Here is a 24,896-nt window from a genome sequence, read left to right as displayed (position 1 = left end):
TGATGTTCTGCGGCGACTATTGATAGAGCTTACATTCATTCCCAGAAACACGGGAATATCAGGAGAGCTTTTGATCATATGCAATCTCAGGCCTGGAAAAATCAGAGTTTAGTTTATGAACGCTCAGGAAGCGTAGGCTTTTTTTGCAATGTTTGGAGACTTCTGTATAATTGTTTAGTTGGTATAGAAATGGAAATCCTCCCCAGCCTTTATGAAGTGAATGTAGATACACTCGCGCAATCATGAATGGAAATATATATTGATTTAAAAAGGTTTTTCGCGTCTCACCCAGAACATTTGTTGGGTTTTCTAAAGCGTTCAAATGATAAATCTGCTGAAGTGAAATGAATGTATATGCAGTCAAGGCTGTGTCAGTGAGATGTAAATGAGCTCTGGGCTCTGAAAGCTGGAGAAATCCCCATCCTCAGTGTTCTCTGGCCTTATCCCCGGAGAGAAGCCGGATTTACACAGAGCTGGTGTGAATGAAGCCCTGGCATCTTTAATAATGACACGCGTATGCTAGCGCTGCAGAAGTGACACGTTTGTAATGCAAATATTGTTGTTATTGAAGAGGGTTATTTTGAGTGTCATAATTGTGGCAGATATTGTGTTGCATCAGATGGAGTTGTCAACAGCTTCACACGTCTCTTAATGGCTGATCTCTGGAGAAGCCTCTTCCTCTCACCCGTCCCTATGCTTCAGATTGGACTGCTCCTCCACCCACACCTCCATCTTTCCACAGTCTTATCCAAACACCATCACAGCGCGTCTGTTTACTCAGTTGCATGCTTGTTTGCTGAGCAGTAAATAGAAGAACAGTTTGTTTCGTTGATCTCCCCCAAACGCTTTTGTTCATACCCAGGGCGGGCCGGTGTAATTAAAGAGATAATTCAGCCAAAAATGAAGTTTCTGTCATCATTTAATCCATCTCATGTCATTCCTCTCTGGTGTGATGTCAGTCTAATCTCTGATTCAGTGTTTAATAGCTAAAACAAGTTCTGTCCCAATCAAACAGTCATTAAAGCCTATTAATCTACATTTTTCATATATACGCTATTTATCATTTTTAATGCTCTTAAAGCTACACTGTGTAACTTTTTTAGTTTATTCTTAGCTAAAAACACTTAGTTCTTTCAAAAATCTATGTGCTCATTAATGTATATTTACTTCTTTCCAGTAATAAAGTATTCTGGTAAGTTTATAATATGCCATCAGGGCTCCAGAGTGCGACTAAATGGTCGCATTTTGCGACTAAAATTTGAGAGTGTGCGACTGAATTTTACATCCAGTCGCACATGTGCGACCAGTAAATTTGCCAGCTGTCGGTACTGGAGAAATTAAGAAAATACACTTACTAATTATAATTGATAGACGTTATGTCTGGCAAATTCTATCTTTGCCAGCCGTTTCTATATGAGATAATATTAAACCATTTATCCGTGATGCATTTTTGCCATTCGCAATGCAGAAGAGAGAAAGCGGGCGAGCTCTCTCACGTGGAGCTACAGCGAACACAACACCACAGTCAGCTTTAATGAGTGACGAGAACTAAACAAAAGTTTAGTCTGCTTAAACTTTAGGGTTGTGCTGTGATATTAATCTAATTTTATTTTCGATTTTGGCTTCCAAGAATTATAAAAAGATGGTATGAGGTAAAAACTATTCCTATAGCCGTGTTCCGTCGAGCTCATTCTTCCCTTCACAGCCTTGCGCTGTCATTTCTCCTTAAACCTAAACTAAACGTCAGATTCAGTGATTGTTGTAAACTGCAGTCTCTACTGTTGCTAAACTGCGGGATGTGTTTGATAATAAAGAGCTATTAAATGCACAATAATCCGCGCAAGAGACGCTGTTTCCAACTTCAAGGCGGCTTATGTGTGTGTGCTGCGAAATGGACCGACTTGCACTTTATATTTTAGGCTTCGTGTGCGCGTCTAAACCATCAAATAAACAACAAATAGCCGGTGTCAAAATGACCGGATTGGAGAGTAGTTATTTTAACAGTTTATATCTTAAATGGGCGTAAATAGTTTGGAGAAATAGGAGAATATGATATTATTAGTTCTACATTTGATCGGTCTTAAAGGGGCAGCGTCTAATAAACCTGCTGACGATTGAGCCATTCATTCGAATCAAACAAGAGGCAAAGAGAAAATATTCGCATCTCTTGAGTTAATAACTTTAGCTTTTATAAGCATTAATCTATCAATTTATACAGTGAAAACTATGCAGTGTTATTTTACATTTCATTACTTTATTAGATTTCTTTGTAGGTTTGTTCTTTACTGTAATATTAATGTTAGCAGACCTTCCAAATGCCTGCACACTGGTCCATTTACAAATAGATGTTTTATATTTTTGTTCAAACTTTGCGGTTTCTTTTGCTATAGATATTTTATTTTTCAGATTATAAAGCCATGTTAATTATGTTCTTAATTATGTTTTTTTTTTTTATAAAAAAAATAAAAATAAAGTATAATAAAAAGAACCGGTAAGAATACTGTTAAAGTACCGGATCGATAAGCAGTATCGGTAAGAGTAATAATACCATTAAAACCTTAACGATACCGATCCCTATTAGTAATACAGTGGACATTAGTAGATTTGGTTAGCATGTTGATTTACGGTGTGCGCCCCTAAAATTTCGGGTTGTGCCCCTAAAATTTTCAGTTGGGGGCCACTGTGCTCCTAGTGAAAAAAGTTAGTCTGGAGCCCTGGCCATTGTAAACACATACGGGTGAGGGTTTGAATGCGGGTCGCCATGTTGATCCTCCATCTTGAAAGTACATTAGCCAAAGAGGGACATTCCCGTAAATTCAAGCTTTGCCTTTGGTGTTTTAACACTCGATGGCTCCGTGTCCAATGTGGACGAGGTGGAGCTGGAAGCCATGTTAATCTTGGACTAAATCAGCCACCGTAGGAGTTAAAACGAAAGGAACAGAAACTAATATTCTCTGGATGGTCATAAACCAGTTCACCACTAGATGGGGGAAAATATCACACAGTGGAGCATTAAAAGAAGTCTCTTCCTGTCACCAAGGCTGCTTTAATTTGATCAAAAATACAGTAAAACAGGCGTATTGTGCAATATTACCATTTAAAATAACTCTTTTCTGTTTTAATATATTTTTAAAGTGTCATTTATTCCTGTGATTTCTCATCATTACTCCAGTCTCGTGTCACGATGAGGATCTGAGCTCAAGTTTCTTATTAGGATCAATGTTAATATTTGAATATTCTTAAATATATATATATAATTTAAAAAAATAGTTTTTTTGTGGAAACATGCATTTTTTCATAATTTTTGAATAAAAAGTAGGGCTGTGCGATATAAAATGCGATATCATTGTTAAATAATGCGATATTCAATATGCGATAGGATATTGCTTTAAGTGTGTAAAATGTATTTCTTTCCCCAACTGATATCGTTCACTTAAAGCATAACCGACTGTGTTTACTCATCAAGACCAGTGATGCCACAGTTACTTTAAAAAAGTAATCTGATTACTGATTACTCCTTTAAAAAGTAACTTAGTTACTTTACAGATTACTTGATTTTAAAAGTAACTAAGTTAGATTACAAGTTACTTTATTACTTTATAAGTTACTTACTAGTTTTGGCCAACACTCACTTTATTGGAAGTGCATTTTTAACAGTAACGTTCAAAAATGTATCTCCTGACATTTTAAGTTGAAATAAAAAATATATTTCCTGAAGAAAAAATTAAGAAAATTACTTTAATCTGATTACTGGTTTGGAAATAGTAACGCGTTAGATTACTCGCTACTGGAAAACAGTCAGATTAGAGTTACTAAATAACGCATTACTGGCATCACTGATCAAGATGGCTATTTTGACATAACTGTGTGTGTATTTGACAGTTCGAGTGTGTAACGACATGAAAAAAGAGCGGCTTGTGCGCATGTTTCAGTGTGTGTGTGTGTGTCAGACAGCGCGAGACTGCAAGGAGTTGTTTTTCGCAAGTTATTTTGTTTAATAATATTTTTTTTTAACGTCAAGCAAGTCACACAGTCGTGTGCTCAGTGTATTCTCTGCTGTATGCGTCAAACTAAAACGCAATGTTGAAGTAGCCTCTTAAAATCATTCAGATATTGCGTGCCCTTGCGATATGTACATTAACGATATTTTGATCATTTTGATATGTTGCGCAGCCCTAATACAAAGTCTAAAGGGAAAGCATTTATTTGAAATTAAAAATGTTTGTCTTTACTAGGGATGCACGATATATCGGTATCAGTTCATTTTTAACGTTATCGGCTGTAAGAACATTTTGCCGATATATTAAAGCCGATAAATAATTTAGTTGAGACACTTCAGACATGGCTTTGAGTGAGTTTTGAATTTCTTGAAATATGATTGGAGTCATTTAAAAAAGGAAAAAGCAGTTCAGAGCAACGCGTGTCTGTCATATCGGCTGCATAAGATTATAATAAAAACATGCTTTTAATGCTCAGACTTTTGTTTTTGTAATCAGGCTCTGAAAATGTGTTCATATGATAACCCTGGAGCACAACAGCAGTCATAAGGGTCTTTTTTTAAATCAATCATCTCTCACTGATGTATGGTTTGTTAGGATAGGACAATATTTGACCATCTGAGGGTGCAAAAACATCTAAATATTGAGAAAATCTCCTTTAAAGTTGTCCAAATGAAGTCCTTAGCAATGCATATTACTACTAATAATACATTTATGATATGAACATTGACCAAATATCTTCATGGAACATGATCTTAATATCCTCATGATTTTTGGCATGAAAGAAAAATGGATAATTTTGACCCATATTGTTGTAAAAACACATTTAATTGAGCAAAAAACTTGCCTTGATTATGTTTAACTAGATTACTTTTACAGTAATAATATTGTGTTTTATTGTGCATGTCTTTATCCGAGCTGAAGGCTCTATGCACATGTGGCCGCTCTCCTCTTAAATGTTCCTCTGAGTTCTGATTGGTCCTCATTGAAAGAGCCCTGTGTTTTCCCAGCATGCTCTAGGCTGGGATGCAGCGGTCACACCCTTCCTCCTGAGACACACTGCGTCATCTTCTGCATCTGTGCTGATCATTTAGTCATGAGGTCTGGGAAAACTGAAGTACGGCCCAGTGGCCTGATCTAGGGTGACATCAGGGCGGGCTGACCTCTGACCTTCAGCCCTGACGTGTCCATTGAGTGTCTCGCTCTGGTCAACCGATCAGCAGAACTGATGATGAAGCTTCTAAATGACCAGCTGATAGACCAGGAGGACCATTAGGCTTTCTGTCAGATGTTCTCTGGTTTGTGAGATGTGACCGTTCCCATAATGCACTGTTCCTGTGCTGCTCTGAATAAAGCACATGTTTACAGGGTTGGTCTGAGAGAGATGCAAAGACTGACCAGCTTCCTGGTGTCCTTTTCCCCCGACTGAGACTCCTTCAGAACCAGCTGGAGCTCAAGAGCGAGACTGAAAACCAGTGTGACGCTGCCCTCTTCAGGCAGAACACTGTACACACCTGACCCTGGAGCTCAAAACCAGTCTAACAGGTCTGCTTTGATCAGTGGTATTTGGTCGAGATACAAATATTTGAACATCTGAGGGTGCAAAAACATCTAAATATTGAGAAAATCTCCTTTAAAGTTGTCCAAATGAAGTCCTTAGCAATGCATATTACTACTAATAATAGTCCAGTCCCTTTATCTCTCTAGCTCTACACACACACACACACACACACACACACACACACACACACACACACACACACACACACACACACACACACACACACACACACACACACACACACACACACACACACACACACACACAGATGCTTCAGCTTCACTGATGATGACAGGACATGAGTTGTGTTTGAGATAAAGTCAGTTTTTGATTGATTCATTTCTGTTGTAAAAACAAAAATATATATATTGCACAATGAAAACAATAATGTCAATATTATTATTATAAGTGTGATTCAAAAAATGTAAAGCGCATTTAAAAAAAATTACAGCATGATTTCATCTCTTAAATGTCTTATTGTGTGTTTGGGTCATAATTTAGACTTTTAACATCTAATTTCAGCTTTTTTTATCATTTTTATCCTATCATAAGTAGGACTTTTAATCATAATTTGGATTTTTAAATCATAATTTAATCTGTTCATCTCACAATGACTTAGCATGACATATTTTCAACTTTTTATCTCACTATTATGACTTTTGAAATTATATTTTCAACATGTTATCTTATAATTATGACTTAGCATGTCATATTTTTGACTTTTTATTTAATAATAAGGACTTTTAAAATCATATTTTCAACATTTTATCTTATAATTATGACTTAGCATGTCATATTTTTTACTTTTTATCTAATAATGAGGACTTTTAAAATCATATTTTCATCATTTTATCTTATAATTATGACTTAGCATGTCATATTTCTGACTTTATCTAATAATGAGGACTTTTAAAATCATATTTTCATCATTTTATCTTATAATTATTACTTAGCATGTCATATTTTTGACTTTTTATCTAATAATGAGGACTTTTAAAATCATATTTTCCACATTTATCTTATAATGAGGACTTTTAAAAATCACATTTTTGACTTTATCTAATAATGAGGACTTTTAAAATCATATTTTCAACATTTTATCTCTTAATTATGACTTAGCATGTCATATTTCTGACTTTTTATCTAATAATGAGGACTTTTAAAATCATATTTTCAACATTTTATCTCTTAATTATGACTTTATGATAATTTAAATGAGCGGATCAGTGATATAGTTGAATATTTAGTGTCAAACTCCATCCAAAAATACATTTGTGATGTATTTACAGTAGGAAATTTTCAAAATGAGGGTCTTCATAGGGGTATAGCTTTACAGTTACAGCATGGAATAATATTTCAACCTTTAACGTTTTATATTGGGAACATTTAAACATTCAAAATTTGTGAAATATAAGCTCAAAATGACTTCCATAGAGGGCTAGTGCAGAACTGTCATTAGTGTAGTTTAGTGACACACACACACACACACACACACACACACACACACACACACACACGCCATCACGTTCTCTGGTGTGATTGTGCATGGTATGTCATTTGTCTCTAAAAGAACTGATAATGCCCAGGAATGTTGCCATCGGATGGCTCTGTTTGTCCAAACAATGGCTGACGGTTTTTGAGACTGGTGTTATTTTTACAGGAAGTTGGTTTGGTGCTGCAGAAATGTCTCACAGTGGCGTTTAACGAGTCTAATGTGACTCATTTTCTGATGAACAGCATCATTGTCTGAGTCTATTTTTGAGGTGAGCTGGTGATTAAATGAAGAGTGTGTGCCTGAGTCTATTTCTGCCTTCTATAGTCCCACTAAAAGCCTGGCTCAGTGCTGTAGTTTGAGTCTGAAGAGAGTGGAGGTTGAATGCAGATCCTGAGCTGTGTGTTCTGTCCCCTGTGCAGATGTGAAGGGCCCGGCCAGCCACCACTTCTCCTGCGGTCAGTCTCCATTCACAGAGCCCTGCGTTTGGGAGAGGAAGTACTGCATCCTGACGGACAGCCAGCTCATCCTGCTCAATAAAGAGGAAGAGGTGAGAGCTCATCCCCCCATTCTCCTCTCTTCCTCTCATCCCCCCATTCTCCTCTCTTCCTCTCATCCCCCCATTCTCCTCTCTTCCTCTCATCCCCCCATTCTCCTCTCTTCCGGAAGACCACAGATGATGTTTGTGCTCTGTTGTGCGTTTCCCCTTTTGAGGGTTAAAAGCGTCGCTCACGGATGTCATTTATTAACCTTGTTTTACAAACCACATTTTTTTTATATTTTTATTTATTTAGGAGTGCAAAACTTACAACATATACGGTGAACACAACAACAAAACACGAAAACAACAATAAAACAGCAGTAATAATAATAAGCAGAAATGACAGATAATAATAGTACTAGTGGAAGTATTCATTAACAAACTGTATTCTTATTTCTATGCCATAGTCAAGTCAAGTCAAGTCAACTTTATTTATATAGCGCTTTTAACAATGCAGATTGTTTCAAAGCAGCTTTACAGTGTTAAACAGGAAAATAATGCAGCATAATTTTATTCAGCTGTATAGCCATTCTGGAGAAATTTCAAGTATCATACAGTGACAGTGTGGGCTTTAGATCAATAATTTGATCAGTAATTTAGTTTAAATGGTTAATTTAGTTTATTATTTAGATGTATTTCGATGTTTAGTTGAAAAATTTTAGTGTCCCCAAAATATTATTATCATTATTATTATACATGCTATTACTATTTAAATACTTCAATTCAATTCAAATTTTTTTGTATAGCGCTTTTCACGATACATATCGTTTCAAAGCAGCTTCACAAAAAATGCATCTACATTACAATTTAATGTAGCTATTATATTGATTAATAATAGATAGTTAGCTTATCTGTTTGCTTGTATATGTGCATTTCTGAAATGCATAACATGTACAAATCCATTAAATTGTAATGTAGATGCATTTTTTGTGAAGCTGCTTTGAAACGATATGTATCGTGAAAAGCGCTATACAAAAAAATTTGAATTGAATTGAAGTATTTAAATAGTAATTGCATGTATAATAATAATGATAATAATATTTTGTGATGGCGGCAATAGTAATATCAGTAATAATAATAACAGTAATAATACAATGATGATACTAAAGATGGTGATAAGTTGTGTTGACGGAAATAGTAATATCAATAATAATAATAGATAACATTGATAATCATTTTTTTTTTTCTGTTAACATCTTTTTCTATCTTTTATATATATATTATAAATTTTTTTATGAGTACTACTACTGTTATTATTATCATTATTATCATTACAAACCACATTTGAGTTATTAACATATATGATATATCACATGACCCAACAGCAGTGCTGCGTCTCACGGGTATATCTGTGGCATTGTATGGGTCAAAATTATAAATTTTTCTTTTATGCCAAAAATCATGAGGATATTAAGATCATGTTCCATGAAGATATTTGGTCAATGTTCATATCATAAATGTATTATTAGTAGTAATATGCATTGCTAAAGACTTCATTTGGACAACTTTAAAGGAGATTTTCTCAATATTTAGATGTTTTTGATTGACAGATTCTTTTAAACGGTTAGTTAATTAGTAAAGGACTTTCTTCCCTGCTGTTAGAATGTGTACCCCTGTGACCTGCACCCACTGACCTCTGACCTCTGACTTGTTCCCAGATGCCGTCTGATGTCCATGAAAGCCCCACATCATCCTCATCAAAGGGGCGGAGCCTGAGAAGGACGGTCAGTGTGCCCTCGGAAGGGCCGTTCCCAGAGTTTCCACCAGAGGGATCCGCCATGATGGGTAAGATCCTGCATATATTACAGGACTTTGAGTGGGTTATCAGATAATAGAAGCAATTATTCATGCCCAGTTTCACCTATTTCTACATTTATATTACCATCATCTAACGCTCAAAGTGTATTTTCAATTTTAAAACAATAATAATTGTGACCCTGGAGCACATCACCAGTCATAAGGGAGATGTACAGATCATCTTCATCTGAATAAATAATCTCTCCACTGATGTATGGTTTGTTAGGATAGGACAATATTTGAACATCTGAGGGTGCAAAAACATCTAAATATTGAGAAAATCTCCTTTAAAGTTGTCCAAATGAAGTCCTTAGCAATGCATATTACTACTAATAATACATTTATGATATGAACATTGACCAAATATCTTCATGGAACATGATCTTAATATCCTCATGATTTTTGGCATGAAAGAAAAATGGATCATTTTGACCCATACACTGTATTGTTGGCTATTGCCACAGATATATGCCAATGTTCACTTTTATTTTCTGAGGAATATAGTCTAGAATTTGAATATCAAATATTGGATGTAAGATGATGATAATGATCAGCTATAAACAGCTGTTTTATTGTTATTCTGAGTGTATTTTATTTCTGGTTATGCTCAGACTGCATGTTTTCATTGGCTAGAAGCTTCTCTTTGGCAGTCTTTTAAACATATTTAGCTGCAGTGATCATACGCCATCAGAAGTGTCATTGGGAAATGCTGATTCTGACAGCAGCAGCTCCAGCTACGTTTGAGCGGTTTTGTTCTGTCTAGGGTTTCAGAAATGAAGGATCCATTTCTTTTCCATCCATTTCCGATGCATGAAATGGCACTGTAGCTTTAAGATGTTGTGAAGCTGGAAGAGCATGATGGGAATCGTGAAGGAAGTGAGGTCAGGTGTGTTTGAGAGCCCAGGGCTGTTCCTCTCTGAACACGAGGATCAGGAGAACACAGCAACACAAACATCAGATCGGGGGCGGAGATATGCATGCTAACACTCTGGAGTATTCCACAAAAACAAAGATCAGTTCTGTGACTCGAATGCATAATACTTCTCTCACACACACACACACACACACACACACACACACACACATTGCCCTCACTGTGACTAGATGAGACGGGTTTATCACCGTTTACACACTCGTGTTGATCCAAACCTGAATGACTTTCTTCAGTCAAACACAACATTCTGAAGAACTTCAGGGTTCCCACTCGTCCTGGAAAACACATGGAGGATTAGAGAACATGTCAAATGTCCTGGAAAGTTAAAACAACAGGAGTTTACAGGCGTTTATAGGAGTTTACAGGCATTTACAGGAGTTTACAGGCGTTTACAGGAGTTTACAGGAGTTTATAGGAGTTTACAGGCGTTTACAGGCGTTTACAGGCGTTTACAGGCGTTTACAGGCGTTTACAGGCGTTTACAGGAGTTTACAGGAGTTTACAGGCGTTTACAGGAGTTTACAGGAGTTTACAGGCGTTTACAGGAGTTTACAGGAGTTTACAGGCGTTTACAGGAGTTTACAGGCGTTTACAGGCGTTTACAGGAGTTTACAGGAGTTTACAGGAGTTTACAGGAGTTTACAGGCGTTTACAGGAGTTTACAGGCGTTTACAGGCGTTTACAGGAGTTTACAGGAGTTTACAGGCGTTTACAGGCGTTTACAGGCGTTTACAGGCGTTTACAGGCGTTTACAGGCGTTTACAGGCGTTTACAGGAGTTTACAGGAGTTTACAGGAGTTTACAGGAGTTTACAGGCGTTTACAGGCGTTTACAGGAGTTTACAGGCGTTTACAGGAGTTTACAGGCGTTTACAGGAGTTTACAGGCGTTTACAGGCGTTTACAGGAGTTTACAGGCGTTTACAGGAGTTTACAGGCGTTTACAGGAGTTTACAGGAGTTTACAGGCGTTTACAGGCGTTTACAGGAGTTTACAGGCGTTTACAGGCGTTTACAGGAGTTTACAGGCGTTTACAGGCGTTTACAGGAGTTTACAGGCGTTTACAGGCGTTTACAGGAGTTTACAGGCGTTTACAGGCGTTTACAGGAGTTTACAGGCGTTTACAGGAGTTTACAGGAGTTTACAGGCATTTACAGGAGTTTACAGGCGTTTACAGGAGTTTACAGGAGTTTACAGGCGTTTACAGGAGTTTACAGGAGTTTACAGGAGTTTACAGGAGTTTACAGGAGTTTACAGGCGTTTACAGGAGTTTACAGGCGTTTACAGGAGTTTACAGGAGTTTACAGGAGTTTACAGGAGTTTACAGGCGTTTACAGGAGTTTACAGGCGTTTACAGGAGTTTACAGGAGTTTACAGGCGTTTACAGGAGTTTACAGGAGTTTACAGGCGTTTACAGGCGTTTACAGGCGTTTACAGGAGTTTACAGGAGTTTACAGGCGTTTACAGGCGTTTACAGGAGTTTACAGGCGTTTACAGGAGTTTACAGGCGTTTACAGGCGTTTACAGGCGTTTACAGGCGTTTACAGGAGTTTACAGGAGTTTACAGGAGTTTACAGGCGTTTACAGGAGTTTACAGGCGTTTACAGGCGTTTACAGGCGTTTACAGGCGTTTACAGGAGTTTACAGGCGTTTACAGGAGTTTACAGGAGTTTACAGGAGTTTACTGGAGTTGTGGGTAGAGCTGGAGTAGAGCTGGAGATAGAGCTGGAGATAGAGTGGGATAGAGCTGGAGATAGAGCTGGAGATAGAGTGGGATAGAGCTGGAGTAGAGCTGGAGTAGAGCTGGAGATAGAGCTGGAGATAGAGCTGGAGTGGAGCTGGAGTGGAGCTGGAGTAGAGCTGGAGTAGAGCTGGAGATAGAGCTGGAGTAGAGCTGGAGATAGAGTGGGATAGAGCTGGAGATAGAGTGGGATAGAGCTGGAGTAGAGCTGGGATAGAGCTGGAGATAGAGCTGGAGATAGAGCTGGAGATAGAGCTGGAATAGAGCTGGAGTAGAGCTGGAGATAGAGCTGGAGTAGAGCTGGAGTAGAGCTGGAGATAGAGCTGGAGTAGAGCTGGAGATAGAGCTGGAGATAGAGCTGGAATAGAGCTGGAGTAGAGCTGGAGATAGAGCTGGAGATAGAGCTGGAATAGAGCTGGAGTAGAGCTGGAGATAGAGCTGGAGTAGAGCTGGAGATAGAGCTGGAGTAGAGCTGGAGTAGAGCTGGAGATAGAGCTGGAGATAGAGCTGGAGTAGAGCTGGAGATAGAGCTGGGGATAGAGCTGGAGATAGAGCTGGAGATAGAGCTGGAGATAGAGCTGGAATAGAGCTGGAGTAGAGCTGGAGATAGAGCTGGAGATAGAGCTGGAGTAGAGCTGGAGATAGAGCTGGAGATAGAGCTGGAGTAGAGCTGGAATAGAGCTGGAGTAGAGCTGGAGATAGAGCTGGAATAGAGCTGGAGATAGAGCTGGAGATAGAGCTGGAGATAGAGCTGGAGATAGAGCTGGAGTAGAGCTGGAGATAGAGCTGGAGATAGAGCTGGAGTAGAGCTGGAGATAGAGCTGGAGTAGAGCTGGAGATAGAGCTGGAGTAGAGCTGGAGATAGAGCTGGAGATAGAGCTGGAATAGAGCTGGAGTAGAGCTGGAGTAGAGCTGGAGATAGAGCTGGAGTAGAGCTGGAGTAGAGCTGGAGATAGAGCTGGAGATAGAGCTGGAGATAGAGCTGGAGTAGAGCTGGAGATAGAGCTGGAGATAGAGCTGGGGATAGAGCTGGGGATAGAGCTGGAGATAGAGCTGGAGATAGAGCTGGAATAGAGCTGGAGTAGAGCTGGAGATAGAGCTGGAGATAGAGCTGGAGTAGAGCTGGAGTAGAGCTGGAGATAGAGCTGGAGTAGAGCTGGAGATAGAGCTGGAGTAGAGCTGGAGATAGAGCTGGAGTAGAGCTGGAGATAGAGCTGGAGTAGAGCTGGAGATAGAGCTGGAGATAGAGCTGGAGTAGAGCTGGAGATAGAGCTGGAGATAGAGCTGGAGATAGAGCTGGAGTAGAGCTGGAGTAGAGCTGGAGATAGAGCTGGAGATAGAGCTGGAGATAGAGTGGGATAGAGCTGGAGATAGAGCTGGAGATAGAGCTGGAGTAGAGCTGGAGATAGAGCTGGAGATAGAGCTGGAGTAGAGCTGGAGATAGAGCTGGAGTAGAGCTGGAGATAGAGCTGGAGTAGAGCTGGAGATAGAGCTGGAGATAGAGCTGGAATAGAGCTGGAGTAGAGCTGGAGATAGAGCTGGAATAGAGCTGGAGTAGAGCTGGAGATAGAGCTGGAGATAGAGCTGGGGATAGAGCTGGAGATAGAGCTGGAGATAGAGCTGGAAAAGAGCTGGAGTAGAGCTGGAGATAGAGCTGGAGTAGAGCTGGAGATAGAGCTGGAGTAGAGCTGGAGATAGAGCTGGAGTAGAGCTGGAGATAGAGCTGGAGATAGAGCTGGAGTAGAGCTGGAGATAGAGCTGGAGATAGAGCTGGAGATAGAGCTGGAGATAGAGCTGGAGATAGAGCTGGAGTAGAGCTGGAGTAGAGCTGGAGATAGAGCTGGAGATAGAGCTGGAGATAGAGTGGGATAGAGCTGGAGATAGAGCTGGAGATAGAGCTGGAGTAGAGCTGGAGTAGAGCTGGAGATAGAGCTGGAGTAGAGCTGGAGATAGAGCTGGAGATAGAGTGGGATAGAGCTGGAGTAGAGCTGGAGATAGAGTGGGATAGAGCTGGAGATAGAGCTGGAGTAGAGCTGGAGTAGAGCTGGAGATAGAGCTGGAGATAGAGCTGGAGTAGAGCTGGAGTAGAGCTGGAGATAGAGCTGGAGATAGAGCTGGAGTAGAGCTGGGGATAGAGCTGGGGATAGAGCTGGAGTAGAGCTGGAGATAGAGCTGGAGATAGAGTGGGATAGAGCTGGAGTAGAGCTGGAGATAGAGTGGGATAGAGCTGGAGATAGAGCTGGAGATAGAGCTGGAGATAGAGCTGGAGTAGAGCTGGAGTAGAGCTGGAGATAGAGCTGGAGATAGAGCTGGAGATAGAGCTGGAGATAGAGCTGGAGATAGAGTGGGATAGAGCTGGAGGAGAGCTGGAGTAGAGCTGGAGATAGAGCTGGAGATAGAGCTGGAGTAGAGCTGGAGATAGAGCTGGAGTAGAGCTGGAGATAGAGCTGGAGTAGAGCTGGAGATAGAGCTGGAGATAGAGCTGGAGATAGAGCTGGAGTAGAGCTGGAGTAGAGCTGGAGATAGAGCTGGAGATAGAGCTCATAGAGCTGGAGTAGAGCTGGAGATAGAGCTGGAGATAGAGCTGGAGTAGAGCTGGAGATAGAGCTGGAGTAGAGCTGGAGATAGAGTGGGATAGAGCTGGAGGAGAGCTGGAGTAGAGCTGGAGTAGAGCTGGAGATAGAGCTGGAGTAGAGCTGGAGATAGAGCTGGAGTAGAGCTGAAGTAGAGCTGGAGTAGAGCTGGAGTAGAGCTGGAGATAGAGCTGGAGTAGAGCTGGAGTAGAGCTGGAGTAGAGCTGGAGATAGAGCTGGAGTAGAGCTGGAGTAGAGCTGGAGATAGAGCTGGAGTAGAGCTGGAGATAGAGCTGGAGATAAAGCTGGAGTAGAGCTGGAGTAGAGCTGGAGTAGAGCTGGAGATAGAGCTGGAGATAGAGCTGGAGATAGAGCTGGAGTAGAGCTGGAGTAGAGCTGGAGATAGAGCTGGAGTAGAGCTGGAGATAGAGCTGGGGATAGAGCTGGAGATAGAGCTGGAGTAGAGCTGGAGTAGAGCCGGAGATAAAGCTGGAGTAGAGCTGGAGTAGAGCTGGAGATAGAGCTGGAGTAGAGCTGGAGATAGAGCTGGAGATAGAGCTGGAGTAGAGCTGGAGTAGAGCTGGAGATAGAGCTGGAGTAGAGCTGGAGATAGAGCTGGAGATAGAGCTGGAGTAGAGCTGGAGATAGAGCTGGAGTAGAGCTGGAGATAGAGCTGGAGATAGAGCTGGAGTAGAGCTGGGGATAGAGCTGGAGATAGAGCTGGAGTAGAGCTGGAGATAGAGCTGGAGTAGAGCTGGAGTAGAGCTGGAGATAGAGCTGGAGTAGAGCTGGAGATAGAGCTGGAGTAGAGCTGGAGATAGAGCTGGAGATAGAGCTGGAGTAGAGCTGGGGATAGAGCTGGAGATAGAGCTGGAGTAGAGCTGGAGTAGAGCTGGGGATAGAGCTGGAGATAGAGCTGGAGATAGAGCTGGAGATAGAGCTGGAGTAGAGCTGGGGATAGAGCTGGAGTAGAGCTGGAGATAGAGCTGGAGTAGAGCTGGAGATAGAGCTGGAGTAGAGCTGGAGATAGAGCTGGAGATAGAGCTGGAGTAGAGCTGGGGATAGAGCTGGAGATAGAGCTGGAGTAGAGCTGGAGATAGAGCTGGAGTAGAGCTGGAGATAGAGCTGGAGATAGAGCTGGAGTAGAGCTGGAGATAGAGCTGGAGTAGAGCTGGGGATAGAGCTGGAGATAGAGCTGGAGTAGAGCTGGAGATAGAGCTGGAGTAGAGCTGGAGTAGAGCTGGAGTAGAGCTGGAGATAGAGCTGGAGTAGAGATGGAGATAGAGCTGGAGTAGAGCTGGAGTAGAGCTGGAGATAGAGCTGGAGATAGAGCTGGAGATAGAGCTGGAGTAGAGCTGGAGATAGAGTGGGATAGAGCTGGAGTAGAGCTGGAGTAGAGCTGGAGATAGAGCTGGAGATAGAGCTGGAGTAGAGCTGGAGATAGAGCTGGAGATAGAGCTGGAGATAGAGCTGGAGATAGAGCTGGAGTAGAGCTGGGGATAGAGCTGGAGATAGAGCTGGAGATAGAGCTGGAGTAGAGCTGGAGTAGAGCTGGGGATAGAGCTGGAGATAGAGCTGGAGATAGAGCTGGAGATAGAGCTGGAGTAGAGCTGGGGATAGAGCTGGAGATAGAGCTGGAGATAGAGCTGGAGTAGAGCTGGAGATAGAGCTGGAGTAGAGCTGGAGTAGAGCTGGGGATAGAGCTGGAGTAGAGCTGGAGATAGAGCTGGAGTAGAGCTGGAGATAGAGCTGGAGATAGAGCTGGAGTAGAGCTGGAGTAGAGCTGGGGATAGAGCTGGAGATAGAGCTGGAGATAGAGCTGGAGATAGAGCTGGAGTAGAGCTGGGGATAGAGCTGGAGATAGAGCTGGAGATAGAGCTGGAGTAGAGCTGGAGATAGAGCTGGAGTAGAGCTGGAGTAGAGCTGGGGATAGAGCTGGAGTAGAGCTGGAGTAGAGCTGGAGTAGAGCTGGAGTAGAGCTGGAGTAGAGCTGGAGATAGAGCTGGAGATAGAGCTGGAGTAGAGCTGGGGATAGAGCTGGAGATAGAGCTGGAGATAGAGCTGGAGTAGAGCTGGAGTAGAGCTGGGGATAGAGCTGGAGATAGAGCTGGAGATAGAGCTGGAGATAGAGCTGGAGTAGAGCTGGAGATAGAGCTGGAGATAGAGCTGGAGATAGAGCTGGAGTAGAGCTGGAGATAGAGCTGGAGATAGAGCTGGAGTAGAGCTGGAGATAGAGCTGGAGATAGAGCTGGAGATAGAGCTGGAGATAGAGCTGGAGATAGAGCTGGAGTAGAGCTGGAGATAGAGCTGGAGTAGAGCTGGAGTAGAGCTGGGGATAGAGCTGGAGTAGAGCTGGAGTAGAGCTGGAGTAGAGCTGGAGATAGAGTGGGAACGCTGATGAATTATGGGGGATTGATAGTGTAATGATTCACACCCCATCTCTCTCCGTCTTATCCATCCCTCCATCTCCGCTGTTCTCTCAGGATCTCGTTCTGTTTGAGGGCTTGGGTGTGTGTGTGTGGAGTTGACCCCGTGACCCCGTGACCCCTGTGACCCCTGTGGGCCGGCGTGCCTGAGTGAGGAGGAGTGGAGGAATGCCTGGACAGATCTGCTGTGTTCAGTGTGTCCGCTCTCTCTGAGGGAGGAGGGGCGGGGCTACAGCGCCGGTTGCTAAGGGCAGCGGTCAGAGAATCCCCCCCCCCCCACACACACACACACACACAGACTCAGGGTTATTTATATGTTAATGTTCGGCTTCACAATGAGGATTTCTGTGGCCATTCAGAACCGGCCGAGTCTCCAGAGGCTGCTCGAGTCACAGCAACATCATGAGTGTGTGTGTGTGTGTGTGTGTGTGTGTGTGTGAGTGTGAGTGTGTGTGTGTGTGGGGGGGGGGGTTGGAGATTCTCTCTCACTCTCTCACACACACACACACACTTTCGCGCACACACACACACACACACACACACTCCAGCATGTTTGTTAAAACTGAATGTTTTAAAAATGCTTTCCCCAATGTTTAGATTATTTATGCAAATTAGCACATCTGTAATTCGATTATGCACCGTTTGTCCATGTTAACAAACAATTGAAAAAAAACTTGTAATACATTTTTTGTTTGTCTTGATATAAGTAATCAGTTCAGTAATTTTCATGGTGATATCTAAAGGTTGCATTTCTTACCTTACCTATTATTCATGTGAGAAGAATAATGAACAGGCGTATGAATGGGAAATATTTGGGTCTTTTTCTGAACTTTCCCCTAATGGAGTTCTTCTGGGCTTTATTTCCTTACTCAGGACACATTGAGGATACAAAATCAGTTGAGTTTGATTCTGTTGCGATTGGTTCACCCTTTTCTCCTCAAACGCCTGGACTAGTAGACTATGTGCTTGCTTCAATAAAAATTAATACAGTTATGATTAAGCTAACTAGTTAGCTAGTTATTAGTTATCTAACATTAAAAACATGTTTCTATTTAATGAGAAAGTCATACGAACCTCAAAGTGTTAACCTGTGACCTCTGACCTTCAACAGCTGCTCCTGGTGCAGATGGGATGTGTAGTTGCAGGAACTGATTTGCTATAGGCTTCTCCTGATTGGTCTAAATCTCAGGCTACTTATGACAAATGTAATGCACAGAAGTAGCTGCACTGCTTAAATACAAAATTAAAGTTTTTGAAGGAAAATATAAGTCACTCTGATGACACAATTTGTATGTGAAATGTGCATATTTACCCCCAATTGTCGTGGTATGGGGAACATTTTTGTTTTTTAAACTTGAAACCAATTTATTTCAGTTGTTCAGTAGTTCAGTGGTTCAGTAGTTCAGTGGTACAGTGGTTCAGTTGTTCAGTAGTTCAGTTGTTCAGTAGTTCAGTAGTTCAGTAGTTCAGTGGTTCAGTAGTTCAGTTGTTCAGTAGTTCAGTAGTTCAGTAGTTCAGTTGTTCAGTTGTTCAGTAGTTCAGTTGTTCAGTAGTTCAGTGGTTCAGTTGTTCAGTTGTTCAGTAGTTCAGTGGTTCAGTGGTTCAGTAGTTCAGTTGTTCAGTAGTTCAGTTGTTCAGTAGTTCGGTTGTTCGTGGTTCGGTTGTTCGTGGTTCAGTGGTTCAGTTGTTCAGTGGTTCAGTAGTTCAGTAGTTCAGTTGTTCAGTGGTTCAGTGGTTCAGTGGTTCAGTTGTTCAGTGGTTCAGTGGTTCAGTTGTTCAGTGGTTCAGTGGTTCAGTTGTTCAGTAGTTCAGTTGTTCAGTTGTTCAGTGGTTCAGTAGTTCAGTAGTTCAGTGGTTCAGTGGTTCAGTTGTTCAGTAGTTCAGTAGTTCAGTGGTTCAGTAGTTCAGTTGTTCAGTGGTTCAGTTGTTCAGTAGTTCAGTTGTTCAGTAGTTCAGTAGTTCAGTGGTTCAGTGGTACAGTGGTTCAGTTGTTCAGTAGTTCAGTTGTTCAGTAGTTCAGTAGTTCAGTAGTTCAGTGGTTCAGTAGTTCAGTAGTTCAGTAGTTCAGTAGTTCAGTTGTTCAGTTGTTCAGTAGTTCAGTTGTTCAGTAGTTCAGTTGTTCAGTGGTTCAGTTGTTCAGTTGTTCAGTAGTTCAGTGGTTCAGTGGTTCAGTAGTTCAGTTGTTCAGTAGTTCAGTTGTTCAGTTGTTCAGTAGTTCGGTTGTTCGTGGTTCGGTTGTTCGTGGTTCAGTGGTTCAGTGGTTCAGTTGTTCAGTGGTTCAGTAGTTCAGTAGTTCAGTTGTTCAGTGGTTCAGTGGTTCAGTTGTTCAGTGGTTCAGTGGTTCAGTTGTTCAGTGGTTCAGTGGTTCAGTTGTTCAGTAGTTCAGTTGTTCAGTTGTTCAGTGGTTCAGTAGTTCAGTAGTTCAGTGGTTCAGTGGTTCAGTTGTTCAGTAGTTCAGTAGTTCAGTGGTGCAGTAGTTCAGTTGTTCAGTGGTTCAGTAGTTCAGTAGTTCAGTTGTTCAGTTGTTCGGTAGTTCGGTTGTTCAGTAGTTCCGTTGTTCAGTGGTTCAGTTGTTCAGTTGTTCAGTGGTTCAGTGGTTCAGTAGTTCAGTTGTTCAGTGGTTCAGTAGTTCAGTTGTTCAGTGGTTCGGTTGTTCGTGGTTCGGTTGTTCGGTGGTTCGGTGGTTCGGTTGTTCAGTGGTTCAGTAGTTCAGTAGTTCAGTTGTTCAGTGGTTCAGTTGTTCAGTTGTTCAGTAGTTCAGTTGTTCAGTAGTTCAGTTGTTCAGTTGTTCAGTTGTTCAGTAGTTCGGTTGTTCGTGGTTCGGTTGTTCGGTGGTTCGGTGGTTCGGTTGTTCAGTGGTTCAGTTGTTCAGTGGTTCAGTTGTTCAGTGGTTCAGTGGTTCAGTTGTTCAGTGGTTCAGTTGTTCAGTGGTTCAGTGGTTCAGTAGTTCGGTTGTTCGTGGTTCGGTTGTTCGGTGGTTCAGTGGTTCGGTTGTTCAGTGGTTCAGTTGTTCAGTGGTTCAGTTGTTCAGTGGTTCAGTGGTTCAGTAGTTCGGTTGTTCGTGGTTCGGTGGTTCAGTGGTTCAGTTGTTCAGTGGTTCAGTGGTTCAGTTGTTCAGTTGTTCAGTGGTTCAGTTGTTCAGTGGTTCAGTAGTTCAGTGGTTCAGTTGTTCAGTGGTTCAGTTGTTCAGTGGTTCAGTGGTTCAGTGGTTCGGTTGTTCGGTAGTTCGGTGGTTCGGTGGTTCAGTTGTTCAGTGGTTCAGTGGTTCAGTTGTTCAGTTGTTCAGTGGTTCAGTTGTTCAGTGGTTCAGTAGTTCAGTTGTTCAGTGGTTCAGTTGTTCAGTAGTTCAGTTTTTCAGTAGTTCAGTTGTTCAGTGGTTCAGTGGTTCGGTGGTTCGGTTGTTCGGTGGTTCGGTGGTTCGGTGGTTCGGTGGTTCAGTTGTTCAGTTGTTCAGTTGTTCAGTAGTTCAGTGGTTCAGTGGTTCAGTTGTTCAGTGGTTCAGTGGTTCAGTAGTTCAGTGGTTCAGTGGTTCAGTAGTTCCGTTGTTCAGTTGTTCAGTGGTTCAGTTGTTCAGTAGTTCCGTTGTTCAGTGGTTCAGTTGTTCAGTGGTTCAGTGGTTCAGTGGTTCAGTTGTTCAGTTGTTCGGTTGTTCGGTGGTTCAGTGGTTCAGTTGTTCAGTGGTTCAGTTGTTCAGTAGTTCAGTTGTTCAGTGGTTCAGTTGTTCAGTAGTTCAGTAGTTCAGTTTTTCAGTAGTTCAGTTGTTCAGTGGTTCAGTTGTTCAGTGGTTCAGTGGTTCGGTTGTTCGGTAGTTCGGTGGTTCGGTGGTTCGGTGGTTCAGTTGTTCAGTTGTTCAGTGGTTCAGTGGTTCAGTTGTTCAGTTGCTCAGTTGTTCAGTAGTTCAGTAGTTCAGTGGTTCAGTGGTTCAGTTGTTCAGTAGTTCAGTTGTTCAGTGGTTCAGTGGTTCAGTAGTTCAGTGGTTCAGTGGTTCAGTAGTTCCGTTGTTCAGTGGTTCAGTTGTTCAGTGGTTCAGTTGTTCAGTAGTTCCGTTGTTCAGTGGTTCAGTTGTTCAGTGGTTCAGTGGTTCAGTGGTTCAGTGGTTCAGTTGTTCGGTAGTTCGGTTGTTCGTGGTTCGGTTGTTCGGTGGTTCAGTAGTTCAGTTGTTCAGTTGTTCAGTGGTTCAGTTGTTCAGTGGTTCAGTGGTTCAGTGGTTCAGTTGTTCAGTGGTTCAGTTGTTCAGTGGTTCAGTAGTTCGGTTGTTCGGTAGTTCGGTGGTTCGGTGGTTCAGTGGTTCAGTGGTTCAGTTGTTCAGTTGTTCAGTGGTTCAGTTGTTCAGTTGTTCAGTAGTTCAGTTGTTCAGTGGTTCAGTAGTTCAGTTGTTCAGTAGTTCAGGAGTTCAGTTTTTCAGTAGTTCAGTTGTTCAGTGGTTCAGTTGTTCAGTGGTTCAGTTGTTCAGTTGTTCAGTTGTTCAGTGGTTCAGTGGTTCAGTTGTTCAGTGGTTCAGTGGTTCATTTGTTCAGTGGTTCAGTGGTTCAGTTGTTCAGTGGTTCAGTAGTTCAGTTGTTCAGTGGTTCAGTTGTTCAGTGGTTCAGTAGTTCCGTTGTTCAGTGGTTCAGTTGTTCAGTAGTTCCGTTGTTCAGTGGTTCAGTTGTTCAGTTGTTCAGTGGTTCAGTGGTTCAGTAGTTCAGTGGTTCAGTGGTTCAGTTGTTCAGTAGTTCAGTGGTTCATTGGTTCAGTTGTTCAGTAGTTCAGTTGTTCAGTGGTTCAGTGGTTCAGTTGTTCAGTGGTTCAGTTGTTCAGTAGTTCAGTGGTTCAGTAATTCAGTTGTTCAGTAGTTCAGTATTTCAGTGGTTCAGTTGTTCAGTAGTTCGGTTGTTCGGTGGTTCGGTTGTTCGGTGGTTCAGTGGTTCAGTTTTTCAGTGGTTCAGTAGTTCAGTTGTTCAGTGGTTCAGTTGTTCAGTGGTTCAGTGGTTCAGTTGTTCAGTGGTTCAGTGGTTCAGTAGTTCGGTGGTTCGGTGGTTCGGTGGTTCAGTGGTTCAGTGGTTCAGTTGTTCAGTAGTTCAGTTGTTCATTGGTTCAGTAGTTCAGTGGTTCAGTTGTTCAGTGGTTCAGTGGTTCAGTTGCTCAGTTGTTCAGTAGTTCAGTTGTTCAGTGGTTCAGTTGCTCAGTGGTTCAGTTGCTCAGTTGTTCAGTGGTTCAGTAGTTCAGTTTTTCAGTGGTTCAGTGGTTCAGTTGTTCAGTGGTTCAGTGGTTCAGTTGTTCAGTTGTTCAGTGGTTCAGTAGTTCAGTAGTTCAGTTGTTCAGTGGTTCAGTAGTTCAGTTGTTCAGTGGTTCAGTTTTTCTGTGGTTCAGTGGTTCCGTTGTTCAGTGGTTCAGTTGTTCAGTGGTTCAGTTGTTCAGTGGTTCAGTTGTTCAGTGGTTCAGTTGTTCAGTAGTTCAGTTGTTCAGTGGTTCAGTTGTTCAGTGGTTCAGTGGTTCAGTTGTTCAGTTGTTCAGTGGTTCAGTAGTTCAGTAGTTCAGTTGTTCAGTGGTTCAGTAGTTCAGTTGTTCAGTGGTTCAGTTTTTCAGTGGTTCAGTGGTTCCGTTGTTCAGTGGTTCAGTGGTTCAGTGGTTCAGTTGTTCAGTGGTTCAGTTGTTCAGTGGTTCAGTTGTTCAGTAGTTCAGTTGTTCAGTGGTTCAGTTGTTCAGTGGTTCCGTTGTTCAGTGGTTCAGTTGTTCAGTGGTTCAGTTGTTCAGTTGATCAGTGGTTCAGTAGTTCAGTGGTTCAGTTGTTCAGTGGTTCAGTTGTTCAGTGGTTCAGTAGTTCAGTGGTTCAGTGGTTCAGTTGTTCAGTGGTTCGGTTGTTCGGTGGTTCAGTTGTCCAGTTGTCCAGTGGTTCAGTTGTTCAGTTGTTCAGTAGTTCGGTTGCTCGGTTGTTCGGTGGTTCAGTAGTTCAGTTTTTCAGTGGTTCAGTGGTTCCGTTGTTCAGTGGTTCAGTTGTTCAGTGGTTCAGTTGTTCAGTGGTTCAGTTGTTCAGTGGTTCAGTGGTTCAGTAGTTCAGTTGTTCAGTGGTTCAGTGGTTCAGTGGTTCAGTGGTTCAGTTGTTCAGTGGTTCAGTTGTTCAGTGGTTCCGTTGTTCAGTGGTTCAGTTGTTCAGTGGTTCAGTGGTTCAGTTGTTCAGTGGTTCAGTTGTTCAGTAGTTCAGTTGTTCAGTGGTTCAGTTGTTCAGTGGTTCAGTTGTTCAGTGGTTCGGTTGTTCGGTGGTTCAGTTGTCCAGTGGTTCAGTGGTTCAGTTGTTCAGTGGTTCAGTTGTTCAGTTGTTCAGTGGTTCAGTTGTTCAGTTTTGCAGTTGTTCAGTGGTTCAGTTGTTCAGTAGTTCAGTTGTTCAGTGGTTCAGTTGTTCAGTGGTTCAGTGGTTCAGTTGTTCAGTGGTTCAGTAGTTCAGTGGTTCAGTGGTTCAGTTGTTCAGTAGTTCAGTGATTCAGTTGTTCAGTGGTTCAGTGGTTCAGTTGTTCAGTAGTTCAGTTGTTCAGCAGTTCAGTGGTTCAGTGGTTCAGTTGTTCAGTAGTTCAGTGGTTCAGTGATTCAGTGGTTCAGTTGTTCAGTGGTTCAGTTGTTCAGTAGTTCAGTGGTTCAGTAGTTCAGTGGTTCAGTAGTTCAGTGGTTCAGTGATTCAGTTGTTCAGTGGTTCAGTTGTTCAGTGGTTCAGTAGTTCAGTTGTTCAGTTGTTCAGTGGTTCAGTGGTTCAGTTGTTCAGTGGTTCAGTGGTTCATTTGTTCAGTGGTTCAGTGGTTCAGTTGTTCAGTGGTTCAGTAGTTCAGTTGTTCAGTTGTTCAGTGGTTCAGTTGTTCAGTGGTTCAGTAGTTCCGTTGTTCAGTGGTTCAGTTGTTCAGTAGTTCCGTTGTTCAGTGGTTCAGTTGTTCAGTTGTTCAGTGGTTCAGTGGTTCAGTAGTTCAGTGGTTCAGTGGTTCAGTTGTTCAGTAGTTCAGTGGTTCATTGGTTCAGTTGTTCAGTAGTTCAGTTGTTCAGTGGTTCAGTGGTTCAGTTGTTCAGTGGTTCAGTTGTTCAGTAGTTCAGTGGTTCAGTAATTCAGTTGTTCAGTAGTTCAGTATTTCAGTGGTTCAGTTGTTCAGTAGTTCGGTTGTTCGGTGGTTCGGTTGTTCGGTGGTTCAGTGGTTCAGTTTTTCAGTGGTTCAGTAGTTCAGTTGTTCAGTGGTTCAGTTGTTCAGTGGTTCAGTGGTTCAGTTGTTCAGTGGTTCAGTGGTTCAGTAGTTCGGTGGTTCGGTGGTTCAGTGGTTCAGTGGTTCAGTTGTTCAGTAGTTCAGTTGTTCATTGGTTCAGTAGTTCAGTGGTTCAGTTGTTCAGTGGTTCAGTGGTTCAGTTGCTCAGTTGTTCAGTAGTTCAGTTGTTCAGTGGTTCAGTTGCTCAGTGGTTCAGTTGCTCAGTTGTTCAGTGGTTCAGTAGTTCAGTTTTTCAGTGGTTCAGTGGTTCAGTTGTTCAGTGGTTCAGTGGTTCAGTTGTTCAGTTGTTCAGTGGTTCAGTAGTTCAGTAGTTCAGTTGTTCAGTGGTTCAGTAGTTCAGTTGTTCAGTGGTTCAGTTTTTCTGTGGTTCAGTGGTTCCGTTGTTCAGTGGTTCAGTTGTTCAGTGGTTCAGTTGTTCAGTGGTTCAGTTGTTCAGTGGTTCAGTTGTTCAGTAGTTCAGTTGTTCAGTGGTTCAGTTGTTCAGTGGTTCAGTGGTTCAGTTGTTCAGTTGTTCAGTGGTTCAGTAGTTCAGTAGTTCAGTTGTTCAGTGGTTCAGTAGTTCAGTTGTTCAGTGGTTCAGTTTTTCAGTGGTTCAGTGGTTCCGTTGTTCAGTGGTTC

General features: G+C 42.2%; 1 protein-coding gene across 8 annotated transcripts in view; it reads left to right on the top strand.

The window, feature by feature from the left end:
* rasal2 (RAS protein activator like 2) overlaps window positions 1-24,896 on the top strand; it is a 166,847-nt gene that overhangs the window by 58,806 nt on the left and 83,145 nt on the right. For all 8 annotated transcript variants that reach the window (XM_079820239.1, XM_079820238.1, XM_079820243.1 and 5 more), the window contains exons 2-3: window positions 7,474-7,601; window positions 9,251-9,377. In XM_079820239.1, the coding sequence (XP_079676365.1) occupies window positions 7,474-7,601; window positions 9,251-9,377 (255 nt within the window). The remainder of the gene's footprint in view (window positions 1-7,473; window positions 7,602-9,250; window positions 9,378-24,896) is intronic.

The sequence above is a fragment of the Gobio gobio genome (assembly GCF_949357685.1).
Source record: "Gobio gobio genome assembly, chromosome: 6".
NCBI lineage: Eukaryota > Metazoa > Chordata > Actinopteri > Cypriniformes > Gobionidae > Gobio > Gobio gobio.
Note: the sequence above shows the minus strand (reverse complement) of the source record. Positions and strands in the feature narration are given on the sequence as shown.